Source organism: Melozone crissalis, unplaced genomic scaffold (genome assembly GCF_028551555.1).
Source record: "Melozone crissalis strain CALT ecotype California unplaced genomic scaffold, PUWL_Pcris_2 ptg000057l_1, whole genome shotgun sequence".
Lineage (NCBI taxonomy): Eukaryota > Metazoa > Chordata > Aves > Passeriformes > Passerellidae > Melozone > Melozone crissalis.
The window spans coordinates 4991699-5004828 of NW_026535835.1; the positions used below are offsets into that span (position 1 = coordinate 4991699).

General features: G+C 51.5%; 1 protein-coding gene across 1 annotated transcript in view; it reads left to right on the forward strand.

The window, feature by feature from the left end:
• The window catches only part of ATP2A3 (ATPase sarcoplasmic/endoplasmic reticulum Ca2+ transporting 3), a 59866-nt gene that overhangs the window by 35409 nt on the left and 11327 nt on the right, over positions 1-13130 (forward strand). Inside the window, exons 9-17 of the mRNA XM_054287018.1 lie at positions 1404-1492; positions 4945-5047; positions 5259-5390; positions 6158-6283; positions 8706-8924; positions 9892-10227; positions 10992-11212; positions 11824-12026; positions 13027-13112. Coding sequence (XP_054142993.1) covers positions 1404-1492; positions 4945-5047; positions 5259-5390; positions 6158-6283; positions 8706-8924; positions 9892-10227; positions 10992-11212; positions 11824-12026; positions 13027-13112 — 1515 coding nt within the window. The remainder of the gene's footprint in view (positions 1-1403; positions 1493-4944; positions 5048-5258; positions 5391-6157; positions 6284-8705; positions 8925-9891; positions 10228-10991; positions 11213-11823; positions 12027-13026; positions 13113-13130) is intronic.

Here is a 13130-nt window from a genome sequence, read left to right on the forward strand (position 1 = left end):
TTCCCTGCACCTGCTTTCTGGAGGCACTCAGCAAATTCATGGAGCTGAGGAGAGCAGCACTTCTCTGCATCCACATTAAATCCTGGCTTCCCTCTGCAGCCAGGGAAATGCATTTGCCAAACCAGTTTTATTTATTTATTTGCTTGTTTTTTTATTTATTATGTTGCTTTTTGGCTTCAGTGTGGGTCATAAATAACAAGAAGCAGAAATGAGCATCTCTGAACTCTCTGCTCCTGTTCCCAGGGATGCTGCCCTCACAGGTGGGCTGTGCTGGGAGGGACAAGGGGGACTGGGAGAGCTTGGGGAGAGGGGAATTGTAATTTTATTTCAGAGTTTGAGGGATTTGTCTCATTATAGCAGCAAAAGAAAAACTGGAAGGATTTTGAAAGGCAAAAAAATCACTATAAATAGAGTGTGAGGGACTTTTATGGCTCACTGGGGTTTTATTACTGAGCTGAGCTGTGATCCCAGCAAGGCACAAGGCTGGTGGCTGAGAGCTGGCTGGGAAGGGTGGCAGGGGCAGCCACCCCTGCTTGGATCCTGCCCTGCAGAGGCTTTCCAGGGCAGGAGTGGAAACCTTGACCCTTCTGTGCTCCAAGACAAACACAGGAACCTTCTTAGGAACAGGCTCAGCGTCTCTCATCTCCTAGGGAAAGAAGGAGCTGCAGGAGGTGAACATGACAAAGGCAGAGATGGATTTGGGGACAGCCAGGGGTAGTGGCTGACCAGGGATGGGCCTGAGTGTGGTGGTGTTCACAGGGGTCCCAGGATGAGGAAAGAGATGAGAATGTGACTCCATGTTTCAGAAGGCTTGATTTATTATTTTATGATATATATTATATTAAAAGAAAATTATATATTATAAAAGAATAGAAGAATTCTATTGAAATTATATATTATAAAAGAATAAAATATATAATATATTAGAACAATATATATAATATATAATATATAATATATAATATATAATATATAATATATATATTATGATTCTATTGAAATGATATATTAGAATAGAAGAAAGGATTTCATCAGAAGGCTGGCTAAGAATAGAAAAAGAATGATAATAAAATCTTGTGACTGACCAGACAGTCTGGACAGTTGGACTGTGATTGGTCATTAATTAGAAACAACCACATGAGACCAATCACAGATCCACCTGTTGCATTCCACAGCAGCAGATAACCATAGTTTACATTTTGTTACTGAGGATTCTCAGCTTATCAGGAGAAAAAAATCTTAAGGAAAGGAATTTTCATAAACCACGTCTGTGCCACCTGAGCCTGGTGGCAGGAGGGCTATGATAACTGGGACAGTGCATTGTGGTGGGTTTCCAGGCTGGGCACGAGGGCTGTACCCAGAATGTGCTGCCTGATGCTGTGTTTGCCCCTCTCCCCTGGCAGATGTTCATCATGGAGAAGGTGGAGGGCAACCAGTGCAGCCTGCACGAGTTCAGCATCACCGGCTCCACCTACGCCCCCGAGGGACAGATGTGAGTGAGGGTCCCATGCCCAGGGACACAGGGGGCTCTGGGCTGGCAGCAGAGCTGGGGCAGGTGGGAGGGTTGGGTTCATGGCCATGGCTGGGGGAAAGGAGGGGTTTCCATGGTGGTTTGCAGTCCTGTCCATGGGGATCCCCAGTGGGCTTGCAGGTGTTGGGTGATGGGCTGGGCTCTGCTGTCCATGGGCACCAGGGCAGTGTTTCCCTTCCCTCACACCCAGATCCTGCCCCGCTTGGTTTGGGGGCTGCTCACCCTGGCTCTGCCTTCCCACTGCTCAGCAGAGGGGTTCCACACCCCTGGCTCTCTCTTGGTTAGCAATCCCAGTAAAACAATAAACCAGAGAAAATGACAGATGTGGGAATGGTGACGAACGTAGAAATTTCATCACATAGAAATTTCCCCTAAATTTCTCACCAAGTGATACACCTACACTACTCTGTATAATCTATTTCACTTTGCAGCAGCAGATGCCTCTCCACGTTTCTGGAGCCTCCACAGTTTGGGTATTGGCTGGTGGCTGTTGCAGGATGCAGGATGGGCAGCTTGTCCAGGAGCCACCAGCAATGCTCAGGGGGATTTGCAAATGACTCAAAGCCCACCAGGACAATGCTCCCTGAGCCCTGTGCCCACAGCAGGGGTGGCTGCCATGGCTGGTGTGCCCAGGGCAGGATCCTGCTGATGTCAGGGTGTCTCTCAGGGCAGACATGGGCAGGGAGTGAAAGCTAGGGGCTTTTCTCTGAGGTGTTATAAAACACATAGGGTTCTCTGCTGTTGTATTTGTTTATTCCTGTTCCTTTGGAAGGAGGTGGCGGCCCCCAGTGTAGCAAGAAGGAAGATGAGGAGCTCAGCTGGTGCTGGGAGCACTCTCTGCTCCCCTCTGCTTTGCTCAGTGATCCCAGACACATTTGTCAGCATGGTGCCCTCTGCTCATCCATGGAGCAGCTGTAACTCATCTCAGCCACAGACATAATTTCATGAATATTTATGGAGCCAATTTGATCCTTGGCTAGGAATCTCCATTAAAAACTGAGCCAAGTCATAAGCTGGTGTCAATCAGTGCATTTCAATTAAAACTGAGGAGGACCCGGGAGCTGAACTCATGCCTGCCAGCCTCTGAAGCTCAGTGTCCCCTGTCCTCTGGGGGCTGCATTTAGGGCCACTCTGTTGGTCTGCAGCAGTTTGTATTGCTCCTGAGTTTTGCTTTAGCCCTGTGCCTGTGTTGTGTATGGAGAGGGATGTGTGGGCTTGCTGAGGAGAGAACCCTCCTTCCCCCAGGGCTGGTAGCACTAAAGGCTTGTTTGCTTTAACCTGGCCTTGGCAGGGGGATGTTTCATGCAGGACCCTGGCTTTGCTCACACAGCACCCAGCCAGCAGCCCTGTGACCATGTTCACAAGGGTTCTTGGATGAGGGAAGAGTTGGAGATCTGACTCCATGTTTCAGAAGGCTTGATTTATTATTTTATGATATATATTACATTAAAACTATACTAAAAGAATAGAAGAAAAGGTTTCATCAGAAGGCTGGCTAAGCTAACAGTAGAATCAGAAAAGAATGATAACAAAGCTTCTGTCTCAGACAGAGAGTCCGAGCCAGCTGACTGTGATTGGCCATTAATTGCAAACAAACTAACATGAGCTAATCACAGATCTACCTGTTGCATTCAACAGCAGCAGATAATCATTGTTTACATTTTGTTCCTGAGGCCTCTCAGCTTCTCAGGAGGAAAAATCCTAAGGAAAGGATTTTTCATGAAAAGATGTCTGTGACAGAGCCCCTTTGCTGATGTTTCTCCCAGCAGATGGGTCTCACCATGGGGCTGTGACTCCCATCCCTTCCCACAATATCCAGGGGATCCCGTGCTGCACAAGCCATGCTTGCTGTGACTGCTGTCCCTCCCTGTGAGCCCAGGGCTGGGCAGCCTCTCTGGGCAGGAGCAGTGGCTCTCCCTTCCCACTCACGGCCCAGTGTGGCTTTGTCTCCCTCAGCAAACAGATTTTTCAGATTTTCTTGGCTGCTCCGTGTTTTCCGCTCCCGAGCTGTAACAAGGGCTCCAAAATGTTCTTTCCATTGGGAACCAACAGTGGAATAAGCTGATCCTAGTAAATGCCTGACAAATTATTTTTCCAGCCAGCAGATGACCGGCTGGGTTTACACAGCTCTAACCTGCAGTTACCTCTGCTGGAACCAGGGGAATTTTTGATTTCCTTCAAAACCACTGCTACCATTCCTGCCACCAGGAGAGGAGAAGCAGCTGGAGTGTTCAGGGCTGCTCCTTTCTGTAGCAAAGAGCTGCTATTGAGGAAGCAGAGATCACAGTTCAGCACTTGCTTGGAAGCAGCCACAGCAGTGCAGCTGTTCAAGCTCTCTGCTGCTCCTAAATGCTCCCCTGGGTTCCCTCTGGAGTGTGAAACAGCATCACAGGGAGGGGAAGGGACTTGCTGTTGGTTGCACAGCTCCTCTGGATTCAAAGCAAATGGAAACCCCTGAGGGGATGGGTTTTAACATGAATTTCTTTGCCTCTTTTCTGGTCCATCACTTTCATCATCAGCCTGTGAGCAGCCCCTGCTTGCTCCTTTGAACTCCTCTGCTGCTCCCCTTGTTCTGGGCCACTTGCAGAATTTATTTGCCTCCTGTGATATTTTATTTGCAATTTAGTGCTGCCCCATTTAATAAAGTACAAAATGTGAACCCAAGGATTTATTGCCAGCACTGGTGCTTTATTGGGCTTTTGCTTCCGCTTTTACAAGAGTGATGTGTAGGCTATGTATCCCCCTAGGAGGGATGTTTAGGGTGAGCTAATTGTATTGAAGGTGTGAGCTGGTGTGAGGCTGTTGGGGTTGTGTGGTGGTTCCAGTTGTGGGTTTCTCTGGGCCTGGATTGAAGGCACTTGAGAGGGTAGTTCATGTTCAGACTCAGGTGTTTATTATTTCTTATCAGTAAAACAGCCTCACTACTGTGAGCTTGACAGCTTTTCATTAGAAGGCACAAAATGGCCAACAATCTCTTGTTATATGGTCTTTTAAGACTAAACTATCCAATTAAGAACCGATTGCTGTAGATTATTTTCCCTTTTAACCCAATAACTGATCCCAAAGAGCTGCAATGGGGACTTTTCTGCCCAATTACAAAATGCCACCCAAACCCAAAAAGAAGAAGGAAGAAGAAGAAATCCAGGAGGACACCCTGTGCCCTCCATCTTGTTTCCATCCACAACATACTAAAAATCCCAAAACCTAAATTTCCCACCTAAGTGATATAACTACACTACTCTCTATAATCTATTTCACTTTTGTGGACTCCAGTCTATTCTGGAGTTTAGGAAACTTTCTCCATGAATGAGTGTCAGAGTCAGTGCTGCCCTGGGGGTCAGGGCACCCCAGAGCAGACACAGAAATATTCCCTGTGTTCTCTGGGTTTCCCCATGGTTGTTTTCTGCCCGCAGCCTGAAGGACGAGCAGCCGGTGCAGTGCGGGCAGTACGACGGGCTGGTGGAGCTGGCCACCATCTGTGCCCTCTGCAATGACTCCTCGCTGGACTACAATGAGGTGTGGGGGCACCAGGGCCTGGGTGGGGTAGGGGGGATGCTCTTGCTGTGCTTCAGGACAAAGCCAGCAGAGTTTGTCCCTTGGGATCCCCTTCCCTGGCTTTGCTCATCCCTGGAGGATGCTCTGGTGTGGTGATGGCAGCATCCTCGGGGCAGCAGCAGTGTGTGGAGGATGTGCTCTAAAGCTTAAGCTCTTTCTTTCTGCCCTCTAGTCCAAAAAAGTCTATGAGAAGGTGGGGGAAGCCACTGAAACAGCCCTGACATGCCTGGTGGAGAAGATGAATGTCTTCAACACAGACCTCAGCAAGCTGTCTAAGGTGGAGAGAGCCAACGCCTGCAACTCAGTGAGTGGGGAGAAACCCCATCAGCACTGGGGGATGGGAGGGAGAGGAGGGATTGAGCATGGCTGATTTTTGGGCAAATAAACACTTGCAATGGTTGACAGGACTGATTTGGCACAAGGACGTGATTTCTGGGCTCTCATGGTGAGCTGTTTTTGGAACAGTGGCCCTGGGGAGCTGATGCCAGGGCTTTGAGGACCAGCCTACATGGAGCTTTGGAGCAGGTGATTCCTGAGGCTCCAACTCAGTGCAGTCCCTGCTCAGGCAGGAGAGACCCTCTAAATGAGGGCCTGAGCTCTGGCTGCAGATGAGCAAGTTTGGAGTTATCTTTGGGTGTCCAGTTTGCACTGAGCAGCCACCCTCCAGCATGAATCAAACCCTATTCCCCAGAGCCTGGCCTGCCCCAGTGACATTTGCTCCTTGGAAACATCTATTTTTGACATGAAAATATCTTGTTTTGGCTACTCCCCTACTCCAGTGTTTCCCTGTCCTGGGTGAAAACACACTTTATTTTGGGTCTGTATTTCCTCTGTTGGATCGTACAATGTCTTCCCTTGCTCAGAGGGCTCTCAGTTCCAGCATTTTTCCCCAGGATAGATCTGTGCAGGTTGTAATAAATATTCTGACTCCTTTCTGATAAGGAAAGCTTATCAGAAACCTTCCTGGCTCCTGTGTCTGCCTTTCTCCTCCCATCCCAGGGGCTCAGCAGGGTTGTCAGATAGCACCAGTGTCCCTGGCATGTCCTGCTCAGCCCAGTGCTGTTCCTGCAGGTGATCAAGCAGCTGATGAGGAAGGAGTGCACGCTGGAGTTCTCCCGGGACCGCAAGTCCATGTCCGTGTACTGCACCCCCAGCGGGGCTGGCAACAACTCTGCTGGCAGCAAGATGTTTGTCAAGGTAGGGCCGAACCACTGTTGGTTGGTTTGTTTGTTTGTCAAGGTAGGGCTGAAGCCACTGTTGGTTTGTCAAGGTAGGGCTGGAGCACCTGCAGGGTCCAGCTGCCCCTCACACACCCAGCAGTGTCAGGATCATTAGCTTGTCAGAGTGACCCCAAGAAAAGTTGCAAAGTTTCTTTTCCCAGCCCAGCGCTTGAAGAAGGACTCTGAGCTCTTCAGTTCCTGGTCTCAAGGTTGTTCATTGTATCTTACCTATAAAAGATTTTCTCCTGCCCTGCCAAGGCCAGCTCAGCAAGAGTTCCAGGCACGCTGCCTGCCCCCGGGGCAGTGTTATGTCTTTATACTAAAAACTACATGTACATTATTTGCAATTACTTTCCAATACCCATCACCTATGTTAGACAGTGAGCTTCTACTCTAAACCAATCCAAAAGTGCCAACATCACATCAGAAGATGGAGGCCAAGAAGAAGAAGGAGAAAGGCTGGACACGCCCAGTTCCCTCCATCTTGCCTCCTGAACCCCCATACCAAAACCCCTAAAATCTACTTTTCCACCCTGTGATAACTTCACTATTATTCTACCTAAACTATTGTGGCTTGCTGGTCTTCATATAACATTGGTAACTTGCTCCATGGGTCATAATCAAACCCACAGGTGCTTTGGGCTCTGTGCCAGGGTCCCTGAGCCCCCTGGCAGGGGCCCTGGCTGCTCAGGACAGCCAGAGGGATGTCCTGGGTCCTGACACAGCATCATCTGGCCCTGGCTGTGCAGGGCAGTGGTGATGCTCTGCAGCTCCTCTCACACTCTGGGGAAGGTGAGGGGAGCTGCAGAGCATCTCCTGCAGTGCTGGAGAAAACTCTGAGCTGCCTGGGGATTCAGGATCCAGCAGGTAGGCTGGTGGGGTCAGGGAGGAGGTGAGTCTTTGCCATTTGGTTAGGGAAGAAAGGGGGGAGATGGTTTAGAGGGAGGGAAAGGTGCTGCTGAGTGTGCCAGTGCTGGGGCAAGGGAGAGCTGCCCTTGTGCAGAATTTGGGCACTTGCCTTTATTAAAGGCTTGGACCCTCTGGATGCCAGTAATGCCCAAAGGATGATGTCCAGTTTTCCACTGAAGCCAGAAATAAAAGTGTTTCATAGGAAATTTTCTTCCCAAGGGAAGAGATGCGGTGGAATTTCTCCCCGCTGACTGAGAAGATTTGGATATTGTTGTTCCCACTGGGAAATTATCTGGGTGAGTGAACTCTGCCCTCCAGGCCAGGCTGGGACCCTCTGAAGCCTCTGGATCTGTGGCCCTGGGAGAGCTTTTTAAGAGATGCAATAGAAAGATTGCAAGTTTTATATTAAAGAGTAATGTCAGGCTGCTTTGTAAGGTCAGGAGGGCTGGCGTGAGAGGCTGGGGTACTCAAGGACATGTTTTCCTGAATTGCAAAGGCATCACAAGCATCCTCTGAGTATCCCACATTTGTTCCCTCACAGATTTTCAGCTCTCATCCCCTGCAGGTCAGAGCAGGGGTCTGTGGGGTGGTGTTGGGTAAGATGAAACAGGAAAGCCTTATAAATATGATTGTCTGGCAAAAGATTTTGAGAATATGGAAACTATAAGTGAGATTGGAATGAAAGCAAGCTTTGAGATACCTCAGTTACTGAACACCTGGAAAACAATGGTGTGGCCAGCTGAAGGTGATCCCCTTTTGATGGAACAACACCCTCTGCTTGCAGACAGGTCCAAGGGTCAGAGCAGACCCTACAGCTTGGCAGAAGGGGCCCAAAGAGGAGTTTTTAGGGTTTAAAATGTAACACAGCATGGTAATGTAATGATTCTTATAGGCTGTATGTAAATGCTGTAGGATTTGTATCTTGTACCAGATTGGTTAGTGAGAATGAGAATATTCAGCACAGAAGATGATTTATTGTATTGTAATGGGAACTTCGCTCTCTTGCCTCTTAGCTCTCACCCCTTCTACTCTTATGCTTTTACTCTCTCATCCTCTCTCCCCCTCTCTCCTCTCAGCCCTGCTCTGAGCTGTGTTTGGCAGCTCCCAGCAGGGCCCTGCATCCAGGCCCTTTGCAATAAGCCCCAAATTCCATGACCTGGCTTCAGAGATCTCTCATCTCCATCCATCCCGACCGTGCTACCCCCTGTCGCTCTTACAGGGTGGGATGGGAGTATTTCAGGAGGATCTGTAGGTTTTTCAGGGCCAGCTGGCTCTCCAGCAGATCCTGCTCTTGGTGATCTGGGTGTGATCCTGGTGTGTTCAGTCAGAGGCTGCCATCGAGTGCCCTGAGCCACAGGGCTGGCATGAATGCTGGAATTTGGGGAGATTTCCTCTGTTTTTACCCAAATTTCATGCCTTCCCTCCCTCTGACACTTCCTTTGACCATCCATCCTCACCCCATCCCCTGAGCCCTCCTCTCCTCCTCACAGGGCGCCCCGGAGAGCGTCATCGAGCGCTGCACCCACGTGCGCGTGGGCACCGCCAAGGTCCCGCTGACGGCCCCGGTGAGGGACAAGATCCTGGGCAGGATCCGGGACTGGGGCATGGGCATGGACACCCTGCGCTGCCTGGCCCTGGCCACGCAGGACACACCTGTGCGCAGGGAGAGCATGCAGCTGCACGACTCGGCCGCCTTCGTCCACTACGAGGTACAGCGCCCCACATCTGGCCTTGCTCTCCATCTTCCTTGTGCCCAGAGTTTCCCCAGCTGTCCCAGCAGGATTTTTCTCCCCCAAAAATGCAGGGCGCAGAGGTTCAGGGACATCACACCATGACCAACATGATCCAGTGAAGCCAAATTTATTATTCCTAACAAGACTATATTTATAATAAATCTGTACTGTCCACGTGTCTCTAGCTAATACATGATTGGTTAATCCCAGCTGTTCACACGTCTAAATTAGAATGCTGATTGGATCACCTAATTTTTCTCGTGTCTTGCTGTGGTCGTCTGACCCACCCATGACTCACCTTTTTCTTATTTTCCCAAGCTTGCTGACAAACTTGCTGAGTCCTGATGATTCTTCATCTTGTATCTCTTTCAAGGATATACCAACCCCATTTCTGAATATGTCCATTATTCATTGTTTGTGAACGTGACCATTGCCCATTAGTGCAAACAGGCTGGATTGTGCATTGGCTGAATATGGCCATTGTCTAACAAAAACTCCTCAATATGCAAAAAACTCTCAACAGATTTTCCCTCTGGTTTCTCTGTGGCTCATCTCCTCTGCAAACCTCAGAGGATGATCTGAAGGATAACAAGCCCCATCTCTGAGTGTGTTTTCCTGTGGAGTGACTGATGAGGAGACTATTGGGAGGGATGGGGAGAAGGGGAGAAAAGAGAAAACGCGTGAGGAGGAGCAGAGGGACGGGAGCATCCTGTTGGATTGGGGCTGTAGAGTGCATCCACGGGGCAGTTATGATAGGAAATTGCCCCAGAATTCCACAGGTAGGAATTTATGGTATAAATAGATAGGAATTTATACCATAAATTCCAGAAACCTCTTGGAAGTTTCTTCACCCAGTGAAGCCCAGGGTGGTTTCACAGCAGGGAGGGAAGTGGACACATCCCAAGGGGTTAACATGAGTGTGGGGTGTGTTCCTCCCTCCCAGAACAACCTGACCTTTGTGGGCTGCGTGGGGATGCTGGACCCTCCGCGCAAAGAGGTCACCTCGTCCATCGAGATGTGCCGCAAGGCCGGCATCCGCGTCATCATGATCACCGGTGACAACAAGGGCACGGCGGTGGCCATCTGCCGCCGGATCGGGATCTTCTCCGAGAGCGAGGACGTGTCTGGCAGGGCCTACACGGGCCGGGAGTTCGATGAGCTGCCCCCCGAGGCGCAGCGCCAGGCGTGCCGCGAGGCGCGATGCTTCGCCCGCGTGGAGCCGGCGCACAAGTCCCGCATCGTGGAGTACTTGCAGTCCTTCAACGAGATCACGGCCATGGTGAGCCCTCGTGGACAGCCTGCCACCCCCTGTCCCCTCCTCCCCACCCTGCTCAATCCTTTTGGAGTAAATACCAATATGGCTGGACAGGATGTGCCTGGGCTTGGCTGGCCCTTGGTGCTGATCCAAACAGCGGCACTGTGGTGTTTCACCCCACAGACACTTTTGGCTGTGGGTGTGTGGTGTTTCACCCCACAGACACTTTGGGCTGGCTGGGTGCTGCAGCTGGGCATGTGAGGACAAATCCAGGCCTGCAGGAGCTCTGGTGGTGGTGGGATGGAGCTTTCCCCCATAACAGGGGCTGCTCCTCAGGTTTCCCTCTGGCAGAGAAGCTTTAAGGCGATGGTGAAGGAAAGGAGTCGGTTCTGATGGAGGGTTTGGATCCAGAGCTTTATTCTGGCCCACAGGCCTCTGAACCCAGCACCAGCTCCAACAGAACTCCCTGAGCCCGTGGTTGCTGCTCCTTTAACCCGGGGAGAGGGCAGGGAAGGGGCAGGGAGCCACCAAGCAGGGACAGGAGGGGAGGGACAAAGGACGCCTGGATGGCCCAATGCCCCCCAGGGGTAGAGGGCATCCTTTGGATCTGCCAATCACTCAGTGCCCTTCTGGAATGCCAGGACTGACAGACAGGGCTGGGAGGGGAAAGGAGAAGTGATTGACACACCTGGGGAAGGAATCTTCAGGGAGGGGCCCAGGGTATCTGAGGCAAACCATGACATCACAGCGCAGCACAATCCCTCCACGCTGACCCCGGCTGTGTGCAGACAGGTGACGGTGTCAATGACGCCCCGGCGCTGAAGAAGGCAGAGATTGGCATCGCCATGGGGTCAGGCACGGCCGTGGCCAAGTCAGCTGCTGAGATGGTGCTGTCTGATGACAACTTCTCCACCATCGTGTCGGCCGTGGAGGAGGGCAGAGCCATCTACAGCAACATGAAGCAGTTCATCCGCTATCTCATCTCCTCCAACGTTGGGGAGGTTGTTTGGTGAGAGCCTCCCACAGCGGGCACCATGCTGCAGCAGCACGTAGGGCCCAGACTGGTAATCCCAGGCACCATGTCTCATTCCCCAAGGGCAGGGAGATTGGTTTTTTTTTTTTTGTAGTTTTACAATCCTGCCATACTGCAGGACCTGTCAAAGTATTGCCTATTTAAGCTCATGCAAGTGCCTGATCTGGGTGCAGTTATTTGTGCACAGGCGGCTGTCACCCAGTCACAGCTATCCCTGCCCCTGCCCATCCCTCCCAGTCCTCAGCAACATCAGCACAACCAACCTTGGGATCATTTGGGCATCCTTTGCCCTTGCATTCAGCATGGGTGTTTGTGCTGGGAATGGGAACCTTTGTAGCCTGGGGACATCAATAGTTGGGTTACAGCTGCAAAGCAAATTTTAATAGCAACAGAAAAAAATTTTAGCTGCCAAATTCAGTGCTGGGCTTCAGCTTCCTTATCAGGGGGTGTGTGTTTGTCTGAAGGACTTGGGGTGAATATTCAGTTTGAGGCTTTGGATCCAGATGCTCTCTCCCCCTTGCATGACACAGAACCTTGGCTGCCTAGAGCTTGTATAATTTCCTATTTTTTTTTTTTTTTCCCTGCAGTATTTTCCTGACAGCCATCCTGGGCTTGCCCGAGGCCCTCATCCCCGTGCAGCTGCTGTGGGTGAACCTGGTGACGGACGGGCTGCCGGCCACGGCGCTGGGCTTCAACCCCCCCGACCTGGACATCATGGACAAGCAGCCCCGCAACCCCAAGGAGCCCCTCATCAGTGGCTGGCTCTTCTTCCGCTACCTGGCTGTGGGAGGTGGGTGCTGCTGGCTGGAGGGGTGTGTCAGGGTGGGCCTGGGCTGTCCTGGGCTGGGGTCTACTGGAATAATTACCAATATAGCTGGATGAGATGTGTCTGAGCTTGTCTGGTCCTTGGTGCTGAACCAAACAGCAGCAACGGTGCTGTTTCACCCCACAGACACTTTTGGCTGGCTGGATGTTGGTGTTTCACCCCACAGACACTTTTGGCTGGCTGGGTGTGTGGTGTTTCACCCCACAGACACTTTTGGCTGGCTGGATGTTGGTGTTTCACCCCACAGACACTTTGGGCTGGCTGGGTGTGTGGTGTTTCACCCCACAGACACTTTGGGCTGGCTGGGTGTGTGGTGTTTCACCCCACAGACACTTTTGGCTGGCTGGGTGTGTGGTTTCACCCCACAGACACTTTTGGCTGGCTGGGTGCTGCAGTTGGCACAAGGAGACAAGTCCAGCCCTGCAGGAGCTCTGGTGGTGCTGGGATGGAGCTTCCCCCATAACAGGGACTGCTCCTCAGGTTTCCCTCTGGCAGAGAAGCTTTAAGGCAATGCTGAAGGAAAGGAGTCGGTTCTGATGGAGGGTTTGGATCCAGAGCTTTATTCTGGCCCACAGGCCTCTGAATGCAGCACCAGCTCCAACAGAACTCCCTGAGCCCGTGGTTGCTGCTCCTTTAACCCGGGGAGAGGGCAGGGAAGGGGCAGGGAGCCACCAAGCAGGGACAGGAGGGGAGGGACAAAGGGACAAAGGACGCCTGGATGGCCCAATGCCCCCCAGGGGTAGAGGGCATCCTTTGGATCTGCCAATCACTCAGTGCCCTTCTGGAATGCCAGGACTGACAGACAGGGCTGGGAGGGGTCAGGGTGGGGAAAGGAGAGGTGACTGACACACCTGGCAGGGAATTATCAGGGGAGGGGCCCGAGGTTCTGAGGCAAACCCTGAAATCACAACACAGCCGGGGTCCCTGTCTGGTGCTGGGGTAAGGGTGTCTCTCTTGGCCACAGTGTACGTGGGCCTGGCCACAGTGGGAGCAGCCACCTGGTGGTTCCTGTACGACGCTGAGGGACCGCAGGTCTCCTTCCATCAGCTGGTGAGTCAGGACGGAACA